At 47.1% G+C, this 22,532-nt stretch overlaps 1 protein-coding gene across 1 annotated transcript in view; it reads left to right on the plus strand.

Annotated features, from left to right (window-relative positions):
- Positions 1 to 20,361, plus strand: part of acer3 (alkaline ceramidase 3) — a 159,955-nt gene extending 139,594 nt beyond the window's left edge. The window contains exons 9-11 of the mRNA XM_078402009.1: positions 318 to 425; positions 14,729 to 14,774; positions 17,457 to 20,361. Of these exons, the coding sequence (XP_078258135.1) occupies positions 318 to 425; positions 14,729 to 14,774; positions 17,457 to 17,513 (211 nt within the window). The 3' untranslated portion in view covers positions 17,514 to 20,361. The remainder of the gene's footprint in view (positions 1 to 317; positions 426 to 14,728; positions 14,775 to 17,456) is intronic.
- The last annotated feature ends 2,171 nt before the right edge of the window (positions 20,362 to 22,532 follow it).

The following is a 22,532-nucleotide window of genomic DNA, read 5'->3' on the forward strand; positions in this document are numbered from 1 at the left end:
TATGTTTTTAGAAATGGTACTTGGGCCCCACAGTTCAGAGGGTGGTGCAGCTGGTAAAGCTGCCACCTCACAGCGCCCGAGACACTGGTTCGATCCTGATCTTGGGTGCTGTCTGTGTGAGGTTTGCACGTTCTCCCTTTGACCACCTGGCTTTCCTCCGGATGCTCCGGTTTCCTCCCACATCTCAGAAATAGAGAAACATAGAAAATAGGTGCAGGAGGAGGCCGTTCGGCCCTTCGAGCTAGCACCGCCATTCATTTTGATCATGGCTGATCGTCCACAATCGGTAATCAAAGTTTTTTTCTTCCATTCCTCAGGACCATCAGGCAAAAGGTACCATTGCATCTCCTTGGTGCCCTGACACAGTTTCATGCATGGTGGCACATTCTAACAGGTCTAGGCTCTTACCTGCACATTCTCTTCAGGTAGGTTTGATGGCAGCGATATCGCCCTTTACTGCTGGTATATAACTATCCTAAAGCTATGTTTTTAACTCCTTTCTCCCAAGGATATACCTTGTGTCGTGTCTTTGGCTTGTTAATGTATTTCAAACAAAGCCGCGATTCAGACATTCAACCAATTCCACTAATATCCTCACGAATTCAGACTTTAAAAATGAAACGCATTTGCACTGTCTGTTTGCATAGTTCCTGTCTTTCAATGGGTGTACCTTTACCCTTCCAAGCAAATGGACGTCTGCTTCAGGTTTCAGCTCGTATCTGTACCCTGGGATGGTGCGGAAAATTTATGGGGAACGATTGGATGGGCTGGACACAAAGTACTGGGGTAACTCAGCGGCTCAGGCAGCATCTCTGGAGAACATGTGGAGGTGGCGTTTTGGGTTGGCACCCTTCTTCGGACCCAAAACTGATCCCTGAACCATGCTCTCCAGAGATGCTGCCTGACCCACTGAGTTACTCCCAACTCATGTTTTGTAAACCAGCATCTGCAGTTCATTGTTTCTTCTGGATGGGCTGGGTTTGTTTTCCTTGAAGCAGAGAGGACTGAGTCCGGACGTCTTGAGAGAGCTCCTCAATATAATGAGTGGCATAGACATAGAAACATAGAAAATAGGTGCAGGAGTAGGCCATTCGGCCCTTCGAGCCTGCACCGCCATTCAATATGATCATGGCTGATCATCCAACTTAGTATCCTGTACCTGCCTTCTCTCCATACCCCCTGATCCCTTTAGCCACAAGGGCCACATCTAACTCCCTCTTAAATATAGCCAATGAACTGGCCTCAACTACCTTCTGTGGCAGAGAATTCCACAGATTCACCACTCTCTGTGTGAAAAAAAACTTTCTCATCTCGGTCCTAAAAGACTTCCCCCTTATCCTTAAACTGTGACCCCTTGTTCTGGACTTCCCTAACATCGGGAACAATCTTCCTGCATCTAGCCTGTCCAACCCCTTAAGAATTTTGTAAGTTTCTATAAGATCCCCCCCTCAATCTTCTAAATTCCAGCGAGTACAAGCCGAGTACAAGCTAGTACAAGACATTGCCAAAGAGTGAGAAACTTGTTTACTAGGTTAATTCCCAGAATGGCGGGACTGTCATATGTTGGATGACTGGAGCGACTGGGCTTGTATACACTTGAATTTAGAAGGATGAGAGGGGATCTTATCGAAACATATACGATTATTAAGAGGTTGGACAAGTTAGAGGCAGGAAACATGTTCCCAATGTTGGGGGAGTCCAGAACCAGGGGCCACAGATTAAGAATAAGGGGTAGGCCATTTAGAATGGAGACGAGGAAAAACTTTCTCAGTCAGAGAGTTGTAAATCTGTGGAATTCTCTGCCTCAGAAGGCAGTGGAGGCCAATTCTCTGAATGCATTCAAGAGAGAGCTAGATAGAGCTCTTAAGGATAGCGGAGTCAGGGGGTATGGGGAGAAGGCTGGAACGGGGTACTGATTTAGAATGATCAGCCATGATCACATTGAATGGTGGTGCTGGCTCGAAGGGCCGAATGGCCTACTCCTGCACCTATTGTCTATTGTCTATTGAGTGCATAACAGAGGTTTCAAAATAAAGATATGACATTGGTTGAGAGTGAGGGGGAAGATATTTGGAGTAGATCTGAGGAAGAATTGTCTTCATTTTTTCACCTTGGGTGGTGCAGCAGTAGACTCAAAATGCTGGAGTAACTCAGCGGGACAGGCAGCATCTCTGGAGAGAAGGATTAGGTGGTGTTTTGGGTCGAGACCCTTCTTCAGACTAAGAGACAGGGGAGAGGGACACCAGAGATATGGGAGTGTAAGGGGTGCCACGCCAGAGGCCAGGACACATAGAAACAGAGAAAATAGGTGCAGGAGGAGGCCATTCGGCCCTTTGAGCCAGCACCGCCATTCATTGTGATCATGGCTGATCATCCACAATCAGTAACCTGTGCCACACGATCCTGATTCGATAACAGTAGCAATAAAGGAGACCTTTGTGCATGTGAAAAGAACAACAAGTTGCTTTTACAACTTTGCAAAGTGCCGTCATACTTCGATGTGGTAAATCAACTGAATGACTTGTTATACAATGTGAAAGCAAAAATCCAGATAACAAGCAAGGGTCAATTACTGACGAACTACAATTTGGCTGGTAGCTTTACAGCCACTTGATGCGGCTGGAAAACATTGCTCCATCCAGCTCACATTAAACTAGCTGACAGCAAAACATTTGTGTCTCGGGTCTACAGGTAGCTCCTCAATATTTGACTCTGCAGCACTCCCTAACTTGTGTTAGTTTTGATACTGCAGACAAGTTGCCGGAGAAGATCTTTAATTCACGGTGACTGAAAGACTGGAGCGACTAGGCTTGTATACACTGGAATTTAGAAGGATGAGAGGGGATCTTATCGAAACATGTAAGATTATTAAGGGGTTGGACACGTTAGAGGCAGGAAACATGTTCCCAATGTTGGGGGAGTCCAGAACCAGGGGCCACCGTTTAAGAATAAGGGGTAGGCCATTTAGAATGGAGATGAGGAAAAACTTTTTCAGTCAGAGAGTTGTGAATCTGTGGAATTCTCTGCCTCAGAAGGCTGTGGAGGCCAATTCTCTGCATGCATTCAAGAGAGAGCTAGATAGAGCTCTTAAGGATAGTGGAGTCAGGGGGTATGGGGAGAAGGCAGGAACAGGGTACTGATTGAGAATGATCAGCCATGATCACATTGAATGGCGGTGCTGGCACGAACGACTGAATGGCCTACTCCTGCATCTATTGTCTATTTCTTCAAGGCGATAATACCACTACTGAGTCAACCCCGATAAATGTATTCACAAATTTAATAATACCGGTTACTCCAGTAATTCACACCCCTCTTCAACAACAGGCTAATTAATTAATTTTGAAGGTATCAATTAATCCAAAATTAATTGGTATGGTAGTGTCAAACACAAAAGTGCTGGAGTAACTCAGCAGGTCGGGCAGCATCTCTGGAAAACATGGATAGGCAAAGATTCAGGTCGGTTCTGAAGAAGCGGCAGATCGGTTGTGCAACTATAGAGTTGTTTCCTTACACTACCAGCGACCAGGATTCATCTATTTGTATCCTCATCTATTGTATCCTCACCAACCTCATCTATTGCATCCGCTGCTCTAGATGTCAACTTCTCTACATCGGCGAAACCAAACGCAGGCTCGGCGATCGCTTCGCTCAACACCTTCGCTCAGTCCACAACCAACCTGATCTCCCGGTGGCTGAGCACTTCAACTCCCCCTCCCACTCCCAGTCTGACCTTTCTGTCATGGGCCTCCTCCATTGTCATAGTGAGGCCCACCGCAAATTGGAGGAACAGCACCTCATATTTCGCTTGGGCAGCTTGCAGCCCAGCGGCATGAACATTGACTTCTCCAACTTTAGATAGTTCCTCTGTCCCTCTCTTCCCCTCCCCCTTCCCAGTTCTCCCTCTATCTTCCTGTCTCTCCCTCTATCCTTCCTTTGTCCCGCCCACCTGACATCAGTCTGAAGAAGGGTCTCGACCCGAAACCCATTCCTTCTCTCCTGAGATGCTGCCTGACCTGCTGAGTTACTCCAGCATTTTGTGAAATAAATACCCAGGATTCATAAGGTCGTAAGTGATAGGAGACAGATTTGTAGGTTAATTGGCTTGGTATAAGGGTAAATGGTCCCTTGTGTGTGTAGGACCGTGTCAATGTGCGGGGATTGCCGGTCGGTGCGGACTCAGTGAGCTGAAGGGCCAGTTTCCACGTGGCATCTGTAAACTAAACCAAACTAAACACATTTTTCATGTTTCGCCTCAGAATAAAAGGACGTGCCCTGAGAAAGGGGATGCGGAGGAACCTCTTTAGCCAGAGGGCGGTGAAGCCGTAGAATTTATTGCCACAGGCGGCTGTGGAGGCTGTCAGTGGGTATTTTTAAGTCAGAGATTGACAGATTCTTGATTAATAAGGGTATCAGAGGTTATGAAGCGAAGGCAGGGGAATGGGTTTGAGAGGGAAAGATAGATTAGTCATGATTGAATGGCACAGAATTCCACAGATTCACAACTCTGGCTGAATATTTTTTTCCTCATCTCAGTCCTAAATGGCCTACCCCTTATTCTTAAACTGTAACCCCTGGTTCTGCACTCCCCCAACATGGGGGACATTTTTCCTTGCATCTAGCCTGTCCAATCCCTTAAGAATTTTACGTTTCTATAAGATCCCCTCTCATCCTTCTAAATTCCAGTGAATATAAGCCCAGTCGATCCATTCTTTCATCATATGTCAGTCCCGCCATCCTGGGAATTAACCTTGTGAACCCACCTATGCTGCACTCCTTCAATAGCAAGATAGCCTATCCTCAAATTAGGAGATCAAAACTGCACACATGTGCCGTCTCACCAGGGCCCTGTACAACTGCAGTAGGACCACCTTACTCCTATACTCAAATCCTCTCGCTATGAAGGCCAACATGCCATTAGCTTTCTTCACTGCCTGCTGTACCTGCATGTTTACTTTCAGTGACTGATGTACAAGGACACCTAGGTCTCGTTGCATCTCCCCTTTTCCTAATCTGACAACATTCGGATAATAATCTAACTCTCCTCATAATTTATGAACAATCTCTGCTTTACAAATACCCATTGACTTGGCATTCACATCCATCTATGGCAATGCGTTCCACAGATTCACCACCCTCTGACTAAAGAAATTCCTCCTCATCTCCATTCTAAAGCTACGTCCTTTGACTCTGAGGCTGTGCCCTCTGGTGCTACTAGACTCTCCCACTGTCTTTTCAATAAGATATTTTAACTGGGACCGACCTGATCCTTCAAATGAACAAACAAGGTCCCAATGAAGAGAAGGAGAGAATTTACCCCCCGGGCAACACTTAATCCTCACTGAAAACACAAATTATATGGCCAATGTGATATTCGTGCTTGAGAGAACTTGTATGAACTTGGCTGCCACTGTCAGATCTTTAAATCAACATTCTGATTTTTCCTCCAATTCGGAATAAAACCCACTATTATTCAATTTCGATTACATTTAACTCCACATTGCACTAAACCAAGATCGCGATGGTTCAATGTTCAGAGAAAGAACAGTGCCCTTTTATACACGTGTGATGCCATTAAAAATGACGAGTTACACCTTTAAAAAACAAACCTATTTTTACTGCTAACATTTTGTTGCCTGGTATGCAGTACTCACGCACTGTAATGTGGCTAGATGGCACACAAGGTTTTTCACTGTATCTTGGTAAACGTAACAATAATTATAAGATCATATGATAGGAGCAGAATTAGGCCATTCAGCCCATCAAGTCTACTTCGCCATTCAATCATGGTGATCTACCTCTCCCTCGTGACCCCCATTCTCCTGCCTTCTCCCCATAACCCCTGACACCCACACTAATCAAGAATCTATATCTATCCCTGCCTTAAAAATATCCATTGACTTGGCCTCCACAGCCTTCAGTGGCAAAGAATCCCACAGATTCACCGCCCTGACTATGAGTGCTGTGCGTTGGAGTTTGTACGTTCTCCCTGTGACCACGTGGGTTTTCTCCGGGTGCTCCGGTTTCCTCCCACATTCCAAAGACGTGCAAGTTTGTAGGTTAATTGGCTTCTGTAAAATTGTCCCTGTGTGCGTAAGATAGAACAAGTGTACGGGTGACCGCTGGTCATCGCAGACATGGTGGGCCGAAGGGCCTGTTTCCACGCTGTATCTCTAGAGTAAAATAAACTAAAGGGGCCTGACCGGTGATGCTGCCCGATTCGCTGAGTTACTCCAGCCTTTGTTTTTTGGTTTGATGGTGTGCTGGTTATGTCACTCATTTTAATTTAAAATCGTTGATAGCATTAGCGACGCAGTGGTGCAGGTTTGCGACGGGCACGGTGATGGACGCCCCACACATCGCTGTCCTCCGTGCAGCTGGCAAGCTCCTCTTTCGTCTCTACGCATGCGTCTTCCATCAACGTCTTCGGCATGGTCTTGTTTGGTAGTCCCGGGTTCTGTCTTCCATGGGTGGGCTCCCCTCAGCACAGCCTTGTTTGCTGGGGTTTCTGGACGGCGGTGGCAATGGCCAGCGAGCCTCATCCTCCTCCACCTGACCTTCTCTGTCTGAGGTGGAATCTCCCCATGGAGCTGGGCGCTGGTGGGGCGGTCCCTCCAACTGACATTTAGAACTTTTAGACAATAGACAATAGGTGCAGGAGAAGGCCATTCGGCCCTTCGAGCCAGCACCGCCATTCAATGTGATCATCATGGCTGATCATTCTCAATCAGTACCCCGTTCCTGCCTTCTCCCCATACCCCCTGACTCCGCTATCCTTAAGAGCTCTATCTAGCTCTCTCTTGAATGCATTCAGAGAATTGTCCTCCACTGCCTTCTGAGGCAGAGAATTCCACAGATTCACAACTCTCTGACCGAAAAAGTTTTTCCTCATCTCAGTTCTAAATGGCCTACCCCTTATTCTTAAACTGTGGCCCCTAGTTCTGGACTCCCCCAACATTGGGAACATGTTTCCTGCCTCTAACGTGTCCAACCCCTTAATAATCTTATACGTTTCGATAAGATCTCCTCTCATCCTTCTAAATTCCTGTGTATACAAGCCTAGTCGCTCCAGTCTTTCAACATATGATAGCCCCGCCATTCCGGGAATTAACCTAGTAAACCTACGCTGCACGCCCTCAATAGCAAGAATATCCTTCCTCAAATTTGGAGACCAAAACTGCACACAGTACTCCAGGTGCGGTCTCACTAGCGCCCGGTACAACTGCAGAAGGACCTCGTTGCTCCTATACTCAACTCCTCTTGTAATGAAGGCCAACATTCCATTGGCTTTCTTCACTGCCTGCTGTACCTGCATGCTTCCTTTCAGTGACTGATGCACTAGGACACCCAGATCTCGTTGTACGTCCCCTGTTCCTAACTTGACACCATTCAGATAATACTCTGCCTTCCTATTCTTACCACCAAAGTGGATAACCGCACACTTATCCACATTAAACTGCATCTGCCATGCATCCGCCCACTCACACAACCTGTCCAAGTCACCCTGCAACCTCATAGCATCTTCCTCACAGCTCACACTACCACCCAGCTTTGTATCATCTGCAAATTTGCTAATGGTACTTTTAATCCCTTCATCCAAGTCATTAATGTATATTGTAAATAGCTGCGGTCCCAGCGCCGAGCCTTGCGGTACCCCACTAGTCACTGCCTGCCATTCTGAGCTTTCGGGTGTAGATACATACCATCGAGAGACTTGGACAGTGCTAAGCTAATAATTCATTGGTCAGATGAATGCTTAGGAATCGCAAGTTCGATTCCTGCCACAGCAAATGGAGAATTTAAATTCAGATGATTAAAACGAAACAAAATAAAAAGCGAGCATACGCAATAGTGACCGTGATGTTTTTGCAAGTTGTTATTAAAAACATTTGATTCACCAACGTCTTTCAGGGAAAGAAAACTACCATCCTACATGATTATTTTCTGACCCACATTAATGTGGTCGACTTTGAGTAACTTAGCAAGATATTCTGTTCAAGGGCAATTGGGGAGGGTTCTAATTGGTAGTGCCCTGGGATGTCCATATCTTATGGTAAACAATATGAAAACAAAGAAAAAAAAACGGTGTGTCTTTTATTGTAAACCAACATCAGCATTTGTTCTACTTCCTTAGAAGGCTTAGGAAGCTTGGCATTTTTTAGATTTTTTTTTTAGATTTTAGATTTAGAGATACAGCGCGGAAACAGGCCCTTCGGCCCACCGAGTCCGCGCCGCCCAGCGATCCACGCACACTAACACTATCCTACACACACTAGGGACAATTTTTACATTTACCCAGTCAATTAACCTACATACCTGTGCGTCTTTGGAGTGTGGGAGGAAACCGAAGATCTCGGAGAAAACCCACGCAGGTCACGGGGAGAACGTACAAACTCCGCACAGACGGCGCCCGTAGTCAGGATCGAACCCGACGCCGCATTCGCTGTAAGGCAGCAACTCTACCGCTGCACCACCGTGCCGTAGGGGGCATGCCCCCTACGACTCTCACCAACTTCTACAGATGCACCATAGAAAGCATTTTTTTCAGGATGTGTCACAGCTTGGTTTGGGAACGACAGCTCCATCCAAGACCACAAGAAATTGCAGCTAATTGTGGACGCAGCCCAGACCATCACACAAAACTGACCTCCCTTCCATTGACTCCACTTACTCCTCACACTGCCTCGGCAAGGCCAGCAGCATACCCAAGGACCAGTCGCACCCCGGCCACTCCCTCTTCTCCCCTCTCCCATCAAGCAAAAGGTGCAGAAGTGCAAAAACGCACACCACCAGATTCAGGGACAGTTTCTTCCCGGCTAGTATCAGGCAACTGAACCATCCTACCACAACCAAAGTGCAGTCCTGAACTACTATCTACCTCTTTGGTCACCCTCGGACGATCCTCGATTGGACTTTGGTGGCTTTACCTTGCACTAAACGTTATTCCCTTATCATGTATCTATACACTGTAAATGGATCGATTTGTATTCACATCTTGTCTTTCCGCTGACTGGTTAGCATGCAACAAAAGCTTTTCACTCTGTATACATGACAATAAACTAAACTGAAATTCAACTTAGTAGGAAGGAACTGCAGATGCTGGTTTAGACTGAAGATAGACACAAAATGCTGGAGTAACTCAGCGGGACAGGCAGCATGTCTGGAGAGAAGGAATGGGTGACGTTTCGGGTCAAGACCTTTCATCAGAAACTGAACTGAGTTCCTTTTGTCTGCATTTTACTGCCCCACTGTGAAATCTCCCCAAGGTATGCCTACTTTGGAGAAGTTCTCCTCTCCACACTGACAGTTGTGTGAGACCCTCTCTCACTGTCCCCCATCCCTCCTCTGTGATTCCTGCTGCTCTTCTGTCTGAAGAAGGGTCTTGACCTGAAATATCACCCATTCCTTTTCTCCAGGGATGCTGCCCGACCTGCCGAGTTACTCCAGCATTTTGTGTCTTGTCTTCACGACAAACTTCTGCCTTCAGTCATTTGGGGAGATGAGGGGCCAGAGCAGGGCTATTGAACATATTTCCTAATCTGGAGAGCTTTGTTCATGTTTTGTTCAATTCACTGAGCAAGCTGCCTCTTTTATCTCAGACTTCTATACCTTCCATTATTTTGAAATCACTCAAGCTTTCAACTTGTGAATATTTATAATTGGATTTGATTTAAAGCTTTAAAAAAAACAAACAAGGTCAAACAGTAAAATTCTGGCCAATTTTGAAAGACGATGCATGTGGACTATTATGTTCAGTTTTGGCCAACCTGTTGTATGAAAATGCCATTAAGCTGGAAAGAGTGCAGAGAAGATTTACGAGGATGTTGCCAGGACTTTTTGGCCTGAGCTGTTATTATACGGTCAGCACAACAAGGGGCGTAACTACACACATTGAGAGGCTGGGCAGGCTAGGATTTTGATTCTTGGAGCGCAGGAGGATGAGGGGTGATCTGAAAGAGGTGCATTTGATCATCAGGGGAATAGATAGCGTATAATGCACAGTCATTCACCCAGAGATGGGGAATCAAGAACCAGACGAGATAGGTTTAAGGTGAGAGAGGAAAGATTTCATGGGAATCCGAGGGGAAATCTTTTCACACAGAGGGTGGTGGGTATGTGGAGTGAGCTGGGGTCAGAGTGGGCCATCACACATCCACGGCCCTCAGCCTCAGTACCGGCTCTCCACAGGGCTGCGTGCTGAGCCCCCTGCTCTACACCATCTATACACATGACTGCACCCCCGCCCACCACAGCAACACCATTGTCAAATTTGCGGATGACACTACGGTGGTGGGACTCATCACCGGGGGGGACGAGTACGCCTACCGGGATGAGGCGGAGCAGCTGACAGTGTGGTGTGGAGAAAATAACCTGCTCCTCAACACCTTAAAGACAAAGGAAATAATAATAGACTTTAGAAAGAATAAAACGGACATGGTACCATTATCTATCAGAGGGGAATGTGTGGAGAGGGTGGCGGATTTCCGCTTCCTGGGAATCCATATTGAGGAGGACCTGACGTGGAGCGTGAACACCTCTGCGCTGCTGAAAAAGGTCCAGCAGAGACTGCACTTCCTGAGGGTGCTCAGGAAGAATAACATCACTCAGAGACTGCTGTTGTCCTTTTATCGGTGCTACATTGAGAGCATCCTAACATACTGTGTATGCGTATGGTACACCAGCTGCACAGCGGCTCAGAGGAAAGCGCTCCAGAGGGCCATTGACAACGCCCAGAGGATTGTCGGCTGCCCTCTACTTACCTTGGAGGACTTACACAGTTCCCGCTGCATCAAAAAATCCCAGAGTATTATAAAGGACATTTCCCACCCCGGACACTCCCTGTTTGAACTGTTACCGTCAGGCAGACGGTACAGATCTACAAGGACAAGGACAAACAGATTTAAAAATAGTTTTTACCCCACTGCTATAAAGGCACTAAATGTAGCCGCCAAGGAACGCAGGGGCGATACATAATAAGAGACTGTGAAATCGACAGAAGGATGTAGGGTTGGGTGTTTATGCGTGCTATTTTCATGATATTTATTTTAGTTGTTTATCTGTTTTAAAATATTTTACCTTGTATGTATCGTTAGCTTTTAGAAATGTTTGAATGGTGCACTGACTGGCTGACATTTTACAATTTCGTTGTACATGGCTCATGTTACAATGACAATAAAGGAACTATTAAAAACCCAGCAGATCAGGCAGCATCGCTGAAGAACATCGACAGGTGGCATTTCGGGTCGGGACCCTTCTACAGTCTGCAGAAAGGTCTCGACCCAAAACGTCACCTATCCACGTACTCCAGGAATACTGCCTGACACGCTGCGTTACTCCAGCACTTTGTGTCCTTTAACCAGCGTCTGCAGTTCTTTGTTTCTACTTAAAAGCCATTTACACAGCGATATGGATAAGAAAGGTTTTGAGGGATATGGTCCAAACACGGGCAGGTTGAACTAATGCAGATAGGGCAGCTTGGTTGGCATGAGTTTCTTCAGTTTTAGAGTCACAAAGACATACAGGACTGAAGCAGAGAATTCCACAAATTCACAACCCTCTGGGTGAAAATGTTTCTTCTCACAGTTTTAAATGGCTTCCCCTTGATTTTTAGACTGTGGCCTCTAGTTCTGAACTCTCCCAACATTGGGAACATTTTTCCTGCATCTAGCTTGTCCAGTCCTTTTATAATTTTATACGTCTCTATAAGATCCCCTCTCATCCATCTAAATTCCAGTGAATACAAGCCCAGTCTTTCCAATCTTTCCTCATATGACAGTCCCGCCATCCCGGGGATTAACCTCGTGAACCTACGCTGCGCTGCCTCAATAGCAAGGATGTTTCCACTTGTGGGAAAGTCTAAGACTAGAGATAATCGCCTCTAGGACTTTCTTTTAGGAAGGGAGATGAGGAGGAATTTCTTTAATTAGAGGGTGGTGAATCTGTGGAATTCTTTGCCACAGAAGGCTGTGGAGGACAAGTCAGTGGATATTTTTAAGGCAGAGATAGATAGATTCTTGATCAGGGTTCGGGGGAGAAAGCAGGAGAATGGGGTTAGGAAGGAGAGATAGATCAACCATGATTGAATGGCGGAGTAGATTTGATGGGCCAAATGGCCTAATTCTGCTTCTATCCCATGATCTTATGATTATGGTCACGTTTACCAAGATACAGTGAAAAACCTTGCGTGCTATCAAGTCAAATGACTGTGTGTGAGTGTTGCTTATCAGGCAATAAAATGTTAGCTGTAAAAATAGGTTTGTTTTTTAAAGCTGTAACTCATCATTTTTAATGGCATCACAGGTGTATAAAAGGACACTGTTCTTTATCTGAACATTGAACCATCGTGATCTTGATTTAGTGCAATGTGGAGTTAAATGTAATCGAGTTTGAATAATAGTGGGTTTTATTCCGAATTGGAGGAAAAATCAGAATGTTGATTTAAAGATCAGACCGTGGCAGCCAAGTTCACACAAGTTCTCTCAAGCACGATTATCACATTGGCCATATAATTTGCGTTTTCAGTGAGGATTAAGTGTTGCCCGGGGGGGTGAATTCTCTCCATCTCTTCATTGGGACCTTGTTTGTTCTTTTGAAGGATCAGGTTGGTCCCAATTAAAATATCTTATTGAAAAGACAGTGGGAGAGTCTAGTAGCACCAGAGGGCACAGCCTCAGAGTCAAAGGACGTAGCTTTAGAATGGAGATGAGGAGGAATCGTTTAGCCTGCGGAAACATTTGAATAGTGAATGGCATGGATAGAGTGGATGTGGAGAGGATGTTTCCACTAGTGGGAGAGTCCAGGACCAGAGGTCACAGCCTCGCCTCAGAATTAAAGGACGTTCCTTTAGGAAGGAGATGAGGAAGAATATCTTTAGTCACAGGTTGGTGAATCTGCGGAATTCAGTGGGACAGAAGACTGTGGAGGCAACGTCAATGGATATTTTTAAGGCAGAGATAGATTCTTGATTATAGACAATAGACAATAGGTGCAGGAGGAGGCCATTCGGCCCTTCGAGCCAGCACCGCCATTCAATGTGATCATGGCTGATCATTCTCAATCAGCACCCCGTTCTGCCTTCTCCCCTGACTCCGCTATCCTTAAGAGTTCTATCTAGCTCTCTCTTGATTAGTACGAGTGTCAGAGGTTATGGGGAGAAGGAAGGAGAATGGGGTTAGAAGGGAGAGATTGATCAAAGATTGAATGGCGGAGTAGACTTGATGGGCCGAATGGCTCGTGTGAATATGAGATGGCTGTGGAACTCAAGTCATTGGGTATTTTTAAAGTGGAGATTGTTCATTAGTTCATAAGTCGTCAGAGTAGATTGGGCCATTTTCCCATTGAGTCTACTCTGCCATGCAATCATGGCTGATCTTTCTTTCCCGATTCCCCTGCCTTCTACCTTGAACCCTAGACACCCTTGCTAATAAAGAATCTGTCAATCTATGCCTTAAAAATACCCAATGAGTTGGCCTGCTCAGCCGCCTGTGGCAATGTCTTCCACAGATTCACCACCCACTTGCTAAAGAAATTCCTCCGCATCTCCTCTGTCTGGGTACGTCCTTTTATTCTGAGGCTATACATTAAAAATGTGTTCTTAGTGCTATAACTCGAGCACATACAGCCAAGAGCATTTAGTTGGCCATAAGTTGGGTTAGTGAAGCCATGTGTTGTAAGGCCAAGCTAAAAACAGAAGTCCAGAATAATTGTGAGGCGCAGTGGCGCAACAGTAGAGTTGCCGCCTTACAGCGAATGCAGCGCCGGAGACCCGGGTTCCAACCCGACTACGGGTGCTGTCTGTACGGAGTTTGTACGTTCTCCCCGTGACCTGCGCGGGTTGTCTCTGAGATTTTTTTTTTTAGATTTAGAGATACAGCGCAGAAACAGGCCCTTCGGCCCACTGGGTCCGCGCCGCCCAGCGATCCCCGCACACTAACACTATCCTACACCCACTAGGGACAATTTTTACATTTGCACAGCCAATTAACCTACATACCTGTACGTCTTTGGAGTGTGGGAGGAAACCGAAGATCTCGGAGAAAACCCATGCAGGTCACGGGGAGAGCGTACAAACTCCGTACAGACGGCGCCCGTAGTCAGAATCGAACCTGAGTCTCCGGCGCTGCATTCGCTGTCAGGCAGCAACTCTACCACTGCGCCACCGTGCCGCCCCTTTTATTCTAAGGCTATACATTAAAAATGTGTTCTTAGTGCTATAACCCGAGCACATACAGGCAAGAGCATTTAGTTGGCCATAAGTTGGGTTAGTGAAGCCATGTGTTGTAAGGCCAAGCTAAAAACAGAAGTCCAGAATAAAGGTGTGGCACAGCAGTAGAGTTGCTGCCTTACAGCGAATGCAGCGCCGGAGACCCGGGTTCCATCCCGACTACGGGCACTGTCTGTACGGAGTTTGCATGTTCTCCCCGTGACCTGCGCGGGTTTTCTCCGAGATCTTCGGTTTCCTCAGACACTCTCCAAAGACTTACAGGGTTGTAGGTTAATTGGCCTGGTAAATGTAAAAATTGTCCCTCGTGTGTGTAGGATAGTGTTAATGTGCGGGGATCGCTGGTCGGCGCGGACCCGGTGGGCTGAAGGGCCTGTTTCCGCACTTTATCTCTAAACTAAACCAAAAAAAAACAACATGATTTGCTCTTAAACCATGATTGAGCAGATTTTGTCTTTTGCAGTGCACTGTTGATTCTGATCCAGGTTTCTTGTTTATGTTTTTCAGTATGTACACAAGAACTTTATACTTGAAATACCGGCCTAAAGTGAAGGTAAGACAAGCACTGAGCTCAGAGGTTTGCTTTTGTTTTCTACAGCAAGGTCATGTCCGTACAAAGTCTTTTAATTGAAAGTGTGAGTGTGTGGTTTTTCCATTCAGTTGAACATTAACAATTATCTACTCTTTTAATGGTCATGGGAACAGGAGTTTAAACCAGTTCTTAAATGTGTTGACTCACTAGGCGTTTACCCCTGTCCCACCCACTTATCTTAATAAACACTTAATGTTGTTTATTGTTGTCACATTCACATGTTCCAAGGTACAGTGAAAAGCTTTGATTTTACATGCTATCCAAGCAGATGAGATGTACCATATATAGGTACAATAGACAATAGGTGCAGGAGTAGGCCATTCAGCCCTTCGAGCCAGCACCACCATTCAATGTGATCATGGCTGATCATTCTCAATCAGTACTCCAGTTCCTGCCTTCTCCCCATACCCCCTGACTCCGCTATCCTTAAGAGCTCTATCTAGTTCTCTCTTGAATGCATTCAGAGACTTGGCCCCCACTGCCTTCTGAGGCAGTGAATTCCACAGATTTACAACTCTCTGACTGAAAAAGTTTTTCCTCATCTCCGTTCTAAATGGCCGACCCCTTATTCTTAAACTACGGGTGCTGTCTATATGTATGTCGTCTCTATAGTCTATACGAAGTTTGTACGTTCTCCCTTTGACCGCGTGGGTTTTCTCCGGGTGCTCCTGTTCCCTCCCACACTCCAAAGACGTACAGGTTAATTGGCTTGCGATAAATGTATTCGTATAAAATTGCCCCTAGTGTGTTAATATGCGGGGATCGCTGGTCGGTGCGGGCTCGGTGGGCCGAAGGGCCGGTTTCCGCGCTGTATCTCTAAAACTAAACATAGATACATAGTTCAAACTCGCGTGCAATAAATGGGCCAAAGGGGAAGATAGAGAGTACAGAATATAGTGTAGCATTGCAATGCATCAGTTCCAGAGACAAAGTCCAATGACCTCAGTGGGGTAGAGGTGAGTCAGATAGCATTACTCCAAATGGGACCTAACCAAACTCTTAGAAAAGCTGCAGGCAGACACAAACTCTTATGAAGCTGCAACATCTGTCTAGCAGATTCGCAACAAAACAGGAACCAGATGCTGAGCCTATTTAATTCCTTTGTTTTATTCCCGCAGAGAAGAGATTGTGCTTGCAATTGGAGGCATTTAAAGTCAGGCTCCCCCTCCCTGCCCCCTCCATCTCTCATACTTGTGGGTTGTATGTTCAGGTCCAACTTCAGAGACGTAACCCATGCCTGAGTCAGCACTAAGTAATGAGGGAGTGCCATCTTCTGGGCAAAACGTTACCTTTAGGTGGCGCAGCGTGTAGAGTCGCTGCCTTACAGCGCCGGAGACCCGGGTTCGATCCTGACTACGGGTGCTGTCTGTACGGAGTTTGTACGTTCTCCACGTGGCCACGTGCGTTTTCTCCGGGCGCTCCGGTTTCCTCCCACACTCCAAAGACGTACAGGCTTGTAGGTTAATTGACTTTGATTAAATTGTAAATTGTCCCTGGTGTTCGTGGGATAGTGCTAGTGTATGAGGACTGCTGGTCGCCACGGACTCGGTGGGCCGAAAGGCCTATTTCTGCTCTGTATTTCAAGAGTTAGATAGAGCTCTTAAGGATAGCGGAGTCAGGGGGTATGGGGAGAAGGCAGGAACGGGGTACTGATTGAGAATGATCAGCCATGATCACATTGAATGGCGGTGCTGGCTCGAAGGGCTGAATGGCCTACTCCTGCACCTATTGTCTATTGTCTAAGTCTAAATCTCTGATGGTAGACACAAAATGCTGGAGTAACTCAGCGGGACAGGCAGCATCTCAGTAGAGAAGGAATGGGTGACGTTTCGGGTCGAGACAACTTCTTCAGACCCTAAGTTGCTAAGTCTGAGTTACTCCAGCATTTTGTGTCTACCTTCGATTTAAACCAGCAAGCTGCAGGTTTTTTTTGGCCTTTAAATCTCTGATGCTGTGAGGCAGCAGCTCTACCTGCTGCGCCACTGTTCCGCCACAATCTTGAATGGGGTTTCTGACGTCCAACCTGAACAAAGAGGGACGAGGCATCGGGGGGAGGGGCCGCCGGGAACAAAGAGGGGCCCAGCATGGCGGGAGGGGCCCCCGGGAACAAAGAGGGGCCCGGCCTGGGGGGAGGGGCCCCCGGGAACAAAGAGGGGCCCGGCCTGGGGGGGAGGGGCCCGGCCTGGGGGGAGGGGCCGCTGAGAACAAAGAGGGACCTGGCGTGGGGGGAGGGGCCGCTGAGAACAAAGAGGGACCTGGCGTGGCGGGAGGGGCGCCGAAAACAAAGAGGGACGAGGCATCGGGGGGGGGAGGGGTCCCCAGGAACAAAGAGGGGCCCGTCGTGGGGGGGGGGGGGGGGGGCGGGAACAAAGCAAGACCATTGGGAACTATAATGAATACTTCGTAACTCTGTCGGCACCCTATACGTTACATACCTTGTGTGTGTAATGCAAAACAAAGAATTTCACCGTGACACGTCAGGTGTGTTTAGTTTAGTGTATTGCCATGTGTACACTGGAAATCTTTTGTGAAAAGCAGTGTTGATAAAGTATCAATCGATCAATCAATGAGGCCCTTCCGACGTCGGGCATGCAAGGTTGTGTCTGGCATTTTAATTGCGGACGTTTCTCTTTTAATTTGCAGTTTCTACTTGGCATCTGGCCTGTGATTTGGGTGGACACGTCTCCGAAGAAGCAATAAACAAACTGGACTTCAGAGCCTCCTGGGGAAGGCCAGCCGGCCGGCCGGGGTGCACCTCAGGCCTGGGAAGCGACTTGTCGGGTTCTGCAGAGTCGGCGTTTGTGAGCAAGAGACCTTCGACGGAATCATGGATCAACAAGAAAGCCAGAGATATTTCCGATCATGCGAGTTAGTTTGCATTTATTTTTGTAAAGCACTGCCAGGTGTTGTGGATCTAAGTGGGAAGTTATTATGTAAAGTGGATCAGCAAGGGTTACTGCAGCTTGTGTTATGATTGCTAGGGGTTTTTTTGGTAGCACCCCGGATATAATTAACTAAACCTTGAGAGCAGCTAATGTTCATGGACTTTGCATATGTGGCCAAAATATTGAACAAATATTGGAAACTAATTGCTTTTTTATTTTTTAAACAAAATACTTTGACCCTCGTTCGCTATTTTGCCCGGCTGGTTTTATACGGACCGTATCCGTGGACTCTCGACACGAGGGGGAAATGCAGGCGCCAGCAATGAACAAGCGGCGGAGTTGTACTGGGGTTGGTTGGTTGGTCGGGCAGAGAGCACCCAGGCCTTCATGTTCGGAGCAGAGGGGCCAAGACTGATGGAAGATGATTCCCCACGCTCCTCCCCTCATTCCATCGCATGCCTTCCGCTCATCTCCGGCACGTTGGCGACGTTGTATTATGAGGTGCACTCCAAAGACGCACAGCTTTGTAGGTTGATTGGCTTGGTACAGTTGTAAAATGTCCCCAGTGTGTGTAGGATGGCGTTAACGGACTGGTGTGGACTCACGGTAGGTAGCTTTAAACTAAACAAATGTTTTGGAAAGGATTCGGATTTGGGGGGGGAGAATGGTGGAGGGGGTAGTGGTGTGCAGAGGAAAATAATACCAGGCCCATGTAGCATAAGTGGATATCCGCTGCATTACTGCCACATTGTCACTGACTGATTGAGCAGCAAGGATCTCGGACAAGAGGTGTAAACTTGTCGGGCATTTGATTCCTTTGTATAATCGGTTTGTGCTGGTCGCATAAACTGTGAGCCACTGAGTGTGAGTGTGAGTGTGAGTGTGTGGAGTGGGAGGGGAGGGGACACACGATCTTATTTAAATCACATGGCACCACGTCTGTACGCTTTCATTGTAGTTTTAAATCCTGAACGAGGGACCTGCAGGTCGACACGAAATGCCGGAGTAACTCGGCAGGTCAGGCAGCGTCTCTGGAGAAAAGGAATAGGTGACGTTTCGGGTCGAGGCCCTTCTTCAGACACAAAACATCACCCATTCCTTTTCTCCAGAGACGCTGCCTGAGCCGCTGAGTTACCCCAGCATTTTGTGCCTATCTTCGGTGTAAACCAGCATCTGCGGTTCCTTCCTACTTAAGAGAGAGACCGGCAGTTCGAGTGGCATAGAAACATAGAAACTAGGTGCAGGAGTAGGCCATTCGGCCCCTCGAGCCTGCACCGCCATTCAATATGATCATGGCTGATCATCCAACTCAGTATCCTGTACCTGCCTTCTCTCCATACCCCGTGATCCCTTTAGCCACAAGGGCCACATCTAACTCCCTCTTAAATATAGTCAATGAACTGGCCTCAACTACCCTCTGTGGCAGAGAATTCCACAGATTCACCACTCTCTGTGTGAAAAAAAAACTTTCTCATCTCGGTCCTAAAAGACTTCCCCCTTATCCTTAAACTGTGACCCCTTGTTCTGGACTTCCCCAACATCGGGAACAATCTTCCTGCATCTAGCCTGTCCAACCCCTTAAGAATTTTGTAAGTTTCTATAAGATCCCCCCATAATCTTCTAAATTCCAGCGATTACAAGCCGAGTCCATCCAGTCTTTCCTCCCACACTCCAAAGACATACAAGTTTTGTAGGTCGCTAAACTCGGTTAACCTGTAGGTTAATTGGCTTGGTAAACTTGTAAATTGTTGTCCCGAGTGTGCGTAGGATAATGCTAGTGTGCGGGCAGCCCTGGCCGGCACAGACTCGGTGGGCCGAAGGGCCTGTTTCTGTATCTCTCAACTAGAAAATAAACTAATCCCCAAACCTAGCTCCACATTTATTTAACAGTATTCCAGTGTAATTGCTTTGAGAAGCTTTTGCCCTCCAGAAGTAAACCGCACCTTGCCGGAGAGAAGGAATGCGCAGACTCGGTGGGCCGAAGGGCCTGTGTCACTAAACAAAATCATTTGTTTAACCTCATTTGTTTAACCATCATTTGTTTAACCACCAGTGACGAGCCGATTATTGGCCGGGGTCTACACCAGTCTATTCTCAACATGTGCCTACAATGCACTGATCTGTATTGTGCGTGTAATGTCGTATGTAGGGGGCGGGGGGGGGGAGGATTTATTTTTGAGCGATTACTAGAGCACCTCATGATCAACTCACACATTGACCAAATTTTCTGTGTATTAATGTGATTCCCATGTGCCCATATGTAACGTGCCTCATCACTAGATGCTGTTCCATGTGTAACAATGACTGAGGGAAGGAAGGCAATGGCTTCACCAAGCCATCTCCCCTCAGTGCACAGGAGAGGTGCTAGTAACCAATAACATCATCAGTGTTATCCAAGAAAGACAGCTTCCGATATTGAACCATTGATTATTTTGAATTATGCTGTAATAAATCATTATTGTAACTAACGTTTGTGGAAAAAATAAAAGTCAATGAAAGAACGGCAGTTTTATTTTTTTCCCATTCGTTTTCTTTTGCCCTGAAGAAGGGTCTCGGCCCGAAACATCACCCATTCCTTCTCTCCAGAGATGCTGCCTGGCCCGCTGAGTTACTCCAGCATTTTGTGTAAACCAGCATCTGCAGTTCCAGGCATAATTAACAGGCAAGAACATCTCTCCTGCTTCACAATCCATGATGTACTAAATGGAATCATTGACTCAATCTTTGGCCAGTCATAAGGAATAGGAATAGAATTAGGCCATTCGGATCATCGAGTCTACTCCGCCATTCAATCATGGCTGATCTATCTCTCCCCCCTAACCCCATTCTCCTGCCTTTCTCCATAACCTTTAGACGAGAATGGGGTTAGGAGGGAGAGATAGGTCAGCCATGATTGAATGGCTCCTTTGGCAGCTCGTTCCATATACCAACCACCCTCTGTGTGGAAAAAGCTGCCCCTTCGATTTACTTTGTTCCCATGTCCCTCTTTAGATTTACAGTGAAGACCAAGTCGACCATTCTTGGCCTTGTCAATTTTAGTGACTGCTGGGCTCATTATCATTTCATTTCAGGGAAATACTGAGAGTAAAGTAAACTGTGTTTGGCAAGTCGAGTCCTACTGCAGGAACATAACACTGACCTGTCCAAGTGACATTAATCGAAGAAGAAGAAGGGAGAGTTCTGGCCAACTAGAACAATCTCTCCAATCTTCCAAAACCTAAACTCTGTGCCAGCAGTCTCTGACTCCAGCTTCATGGCCACAAATTGGAGGAACAGCACCTCACATTTCTCTGACTCTGGCCTCATGACCACAATGTTATGCAGCTAATGTCTACCTAATGAAGTTGCAGGTACTGCAGCACCACATTCAAGAACGAGACCTTCACCACAGTTATCAGACTCTTCAATCAACGGTTCTTTGTCATCATGTATGCACAGCACAGCGAGATTCTTTTGCACAACCATGAAATGCCCAGTCGACACAATTTTGGTGCCGTTTTTACAAAAAGAAACGAAAAATAAACACAGAAAACACAAACATGTGGATTGTGGACGCAGCCCAGACCATCACACAAACCAACCTCCCTTCCATTGACTCCATCTACACTTCACGCTGCCTCGGCAAGGCCAGCAGCATCATCAAGGTCCAGTCTCACTCCGGTCACTCCCTCTTCTCCCCTCTCCCATCGGGCAAAAGGTACAGAAGTGTGAAAACGCACTCCTCCAGATCCAGGAGCAGTTTCTTCCCGGCTGTTATCGGGCAACTGAATCATCCTACCACAACCAGCGAGCAGTGCTGAACTACTATCCACCTCATTGGAGACCCTCGGACTATCCTTGATCAGACTTTGCTGGCTTTACCTTGCACTAAACGTTACTCCCTTCATCCTGTATCTGTACACTGTGGACGGCTCGACTGTAATCATGTATTGTCTTTCCGCTGACTGGTTAGCGCGCAACAAAAGCTTTTCACTGGACCTCGGTACACGTGACAATAAGCTAAACTGAACGGAACTGAAACCGTGCAAAGTCCAGTCCGTATCTTGGAAGTCCAGGAGCACCTCTGATCCAGGTGAGCCTAGCTCAACTTCCCTCTCCTCTGCCGACCACCTCTGTGTCTCAGTGTCGCCCCCTGCAGCCGCCCTTGCGTATTACCCCAGTCGCTCTCCCACCGGCCCTCTCATCGAGTCACAGAGTGGTACAGCGTGGAAGCAGGCCCTTCGGCCCAACTTGCCCACACCGGCCAACATGTCCCAGCTACACTAGTCCCACCTGCCCACGTTTGGTCCATATCCCTCCAAACCTGTCTAACTGTCTAACTAGGCGGCCACGGTGGCGCAGCGGTAGAGTTGCTGCCAAACGGCGAATGCAGCGCCGGAGACCCGGGTTCGATCCCGACTACGGGTGCTGTCTTAACGGAGTTTGCACGTTCTCCCCGTGACCTGCGTGGGGTTTTCTCCGAGATCATCTGGTTTCCTCCCACACTCAAAAGACGTACAGGTATGTAGGTTAATAGGCTTAATGTAAATTGTAAAAATTGTCCCTAGTGTGTGTAGGATAGTGTTAATGTGCGGGGATCGCTGGTCGGCGTGGACCCGGTAGGCCGAATGGGCCTGTTTCCGCGCTGTATCTCTAAACTAAACAGTTTCTTAAACATTGGGATAGTCCCAGCCTCAACCACCTCCTCCGGCAGCTTGTTCCATACACCCACCGCCTCTTGTGTGAAAAAGTCACCCCTCAGATTCCTATTAAATCTTTTCCCCTTCACCTTGAACCTGTGTCCTCAAAGCACTCCTGCCCTTGTCAGTCGACACACGCTGCTCCCTCCTCCCCC

The sequence above is a fragment of the Rhinoraja longicauda genome, chromosome 7 (genome assembly GCF_053455715.1).
Source record: "Rhinoraja longicauda isolate Sanriku21f chromosome 7, sRhiLon1.1, whole genome shotgun sequence".
Taxonomy (NCBI): Eukaryota; Metazoa; Chordata; class Chondrichthyes; order Rajiformes; family Arhynchobatidae; genus Rhinoraja; species Rhinoraja longicauda.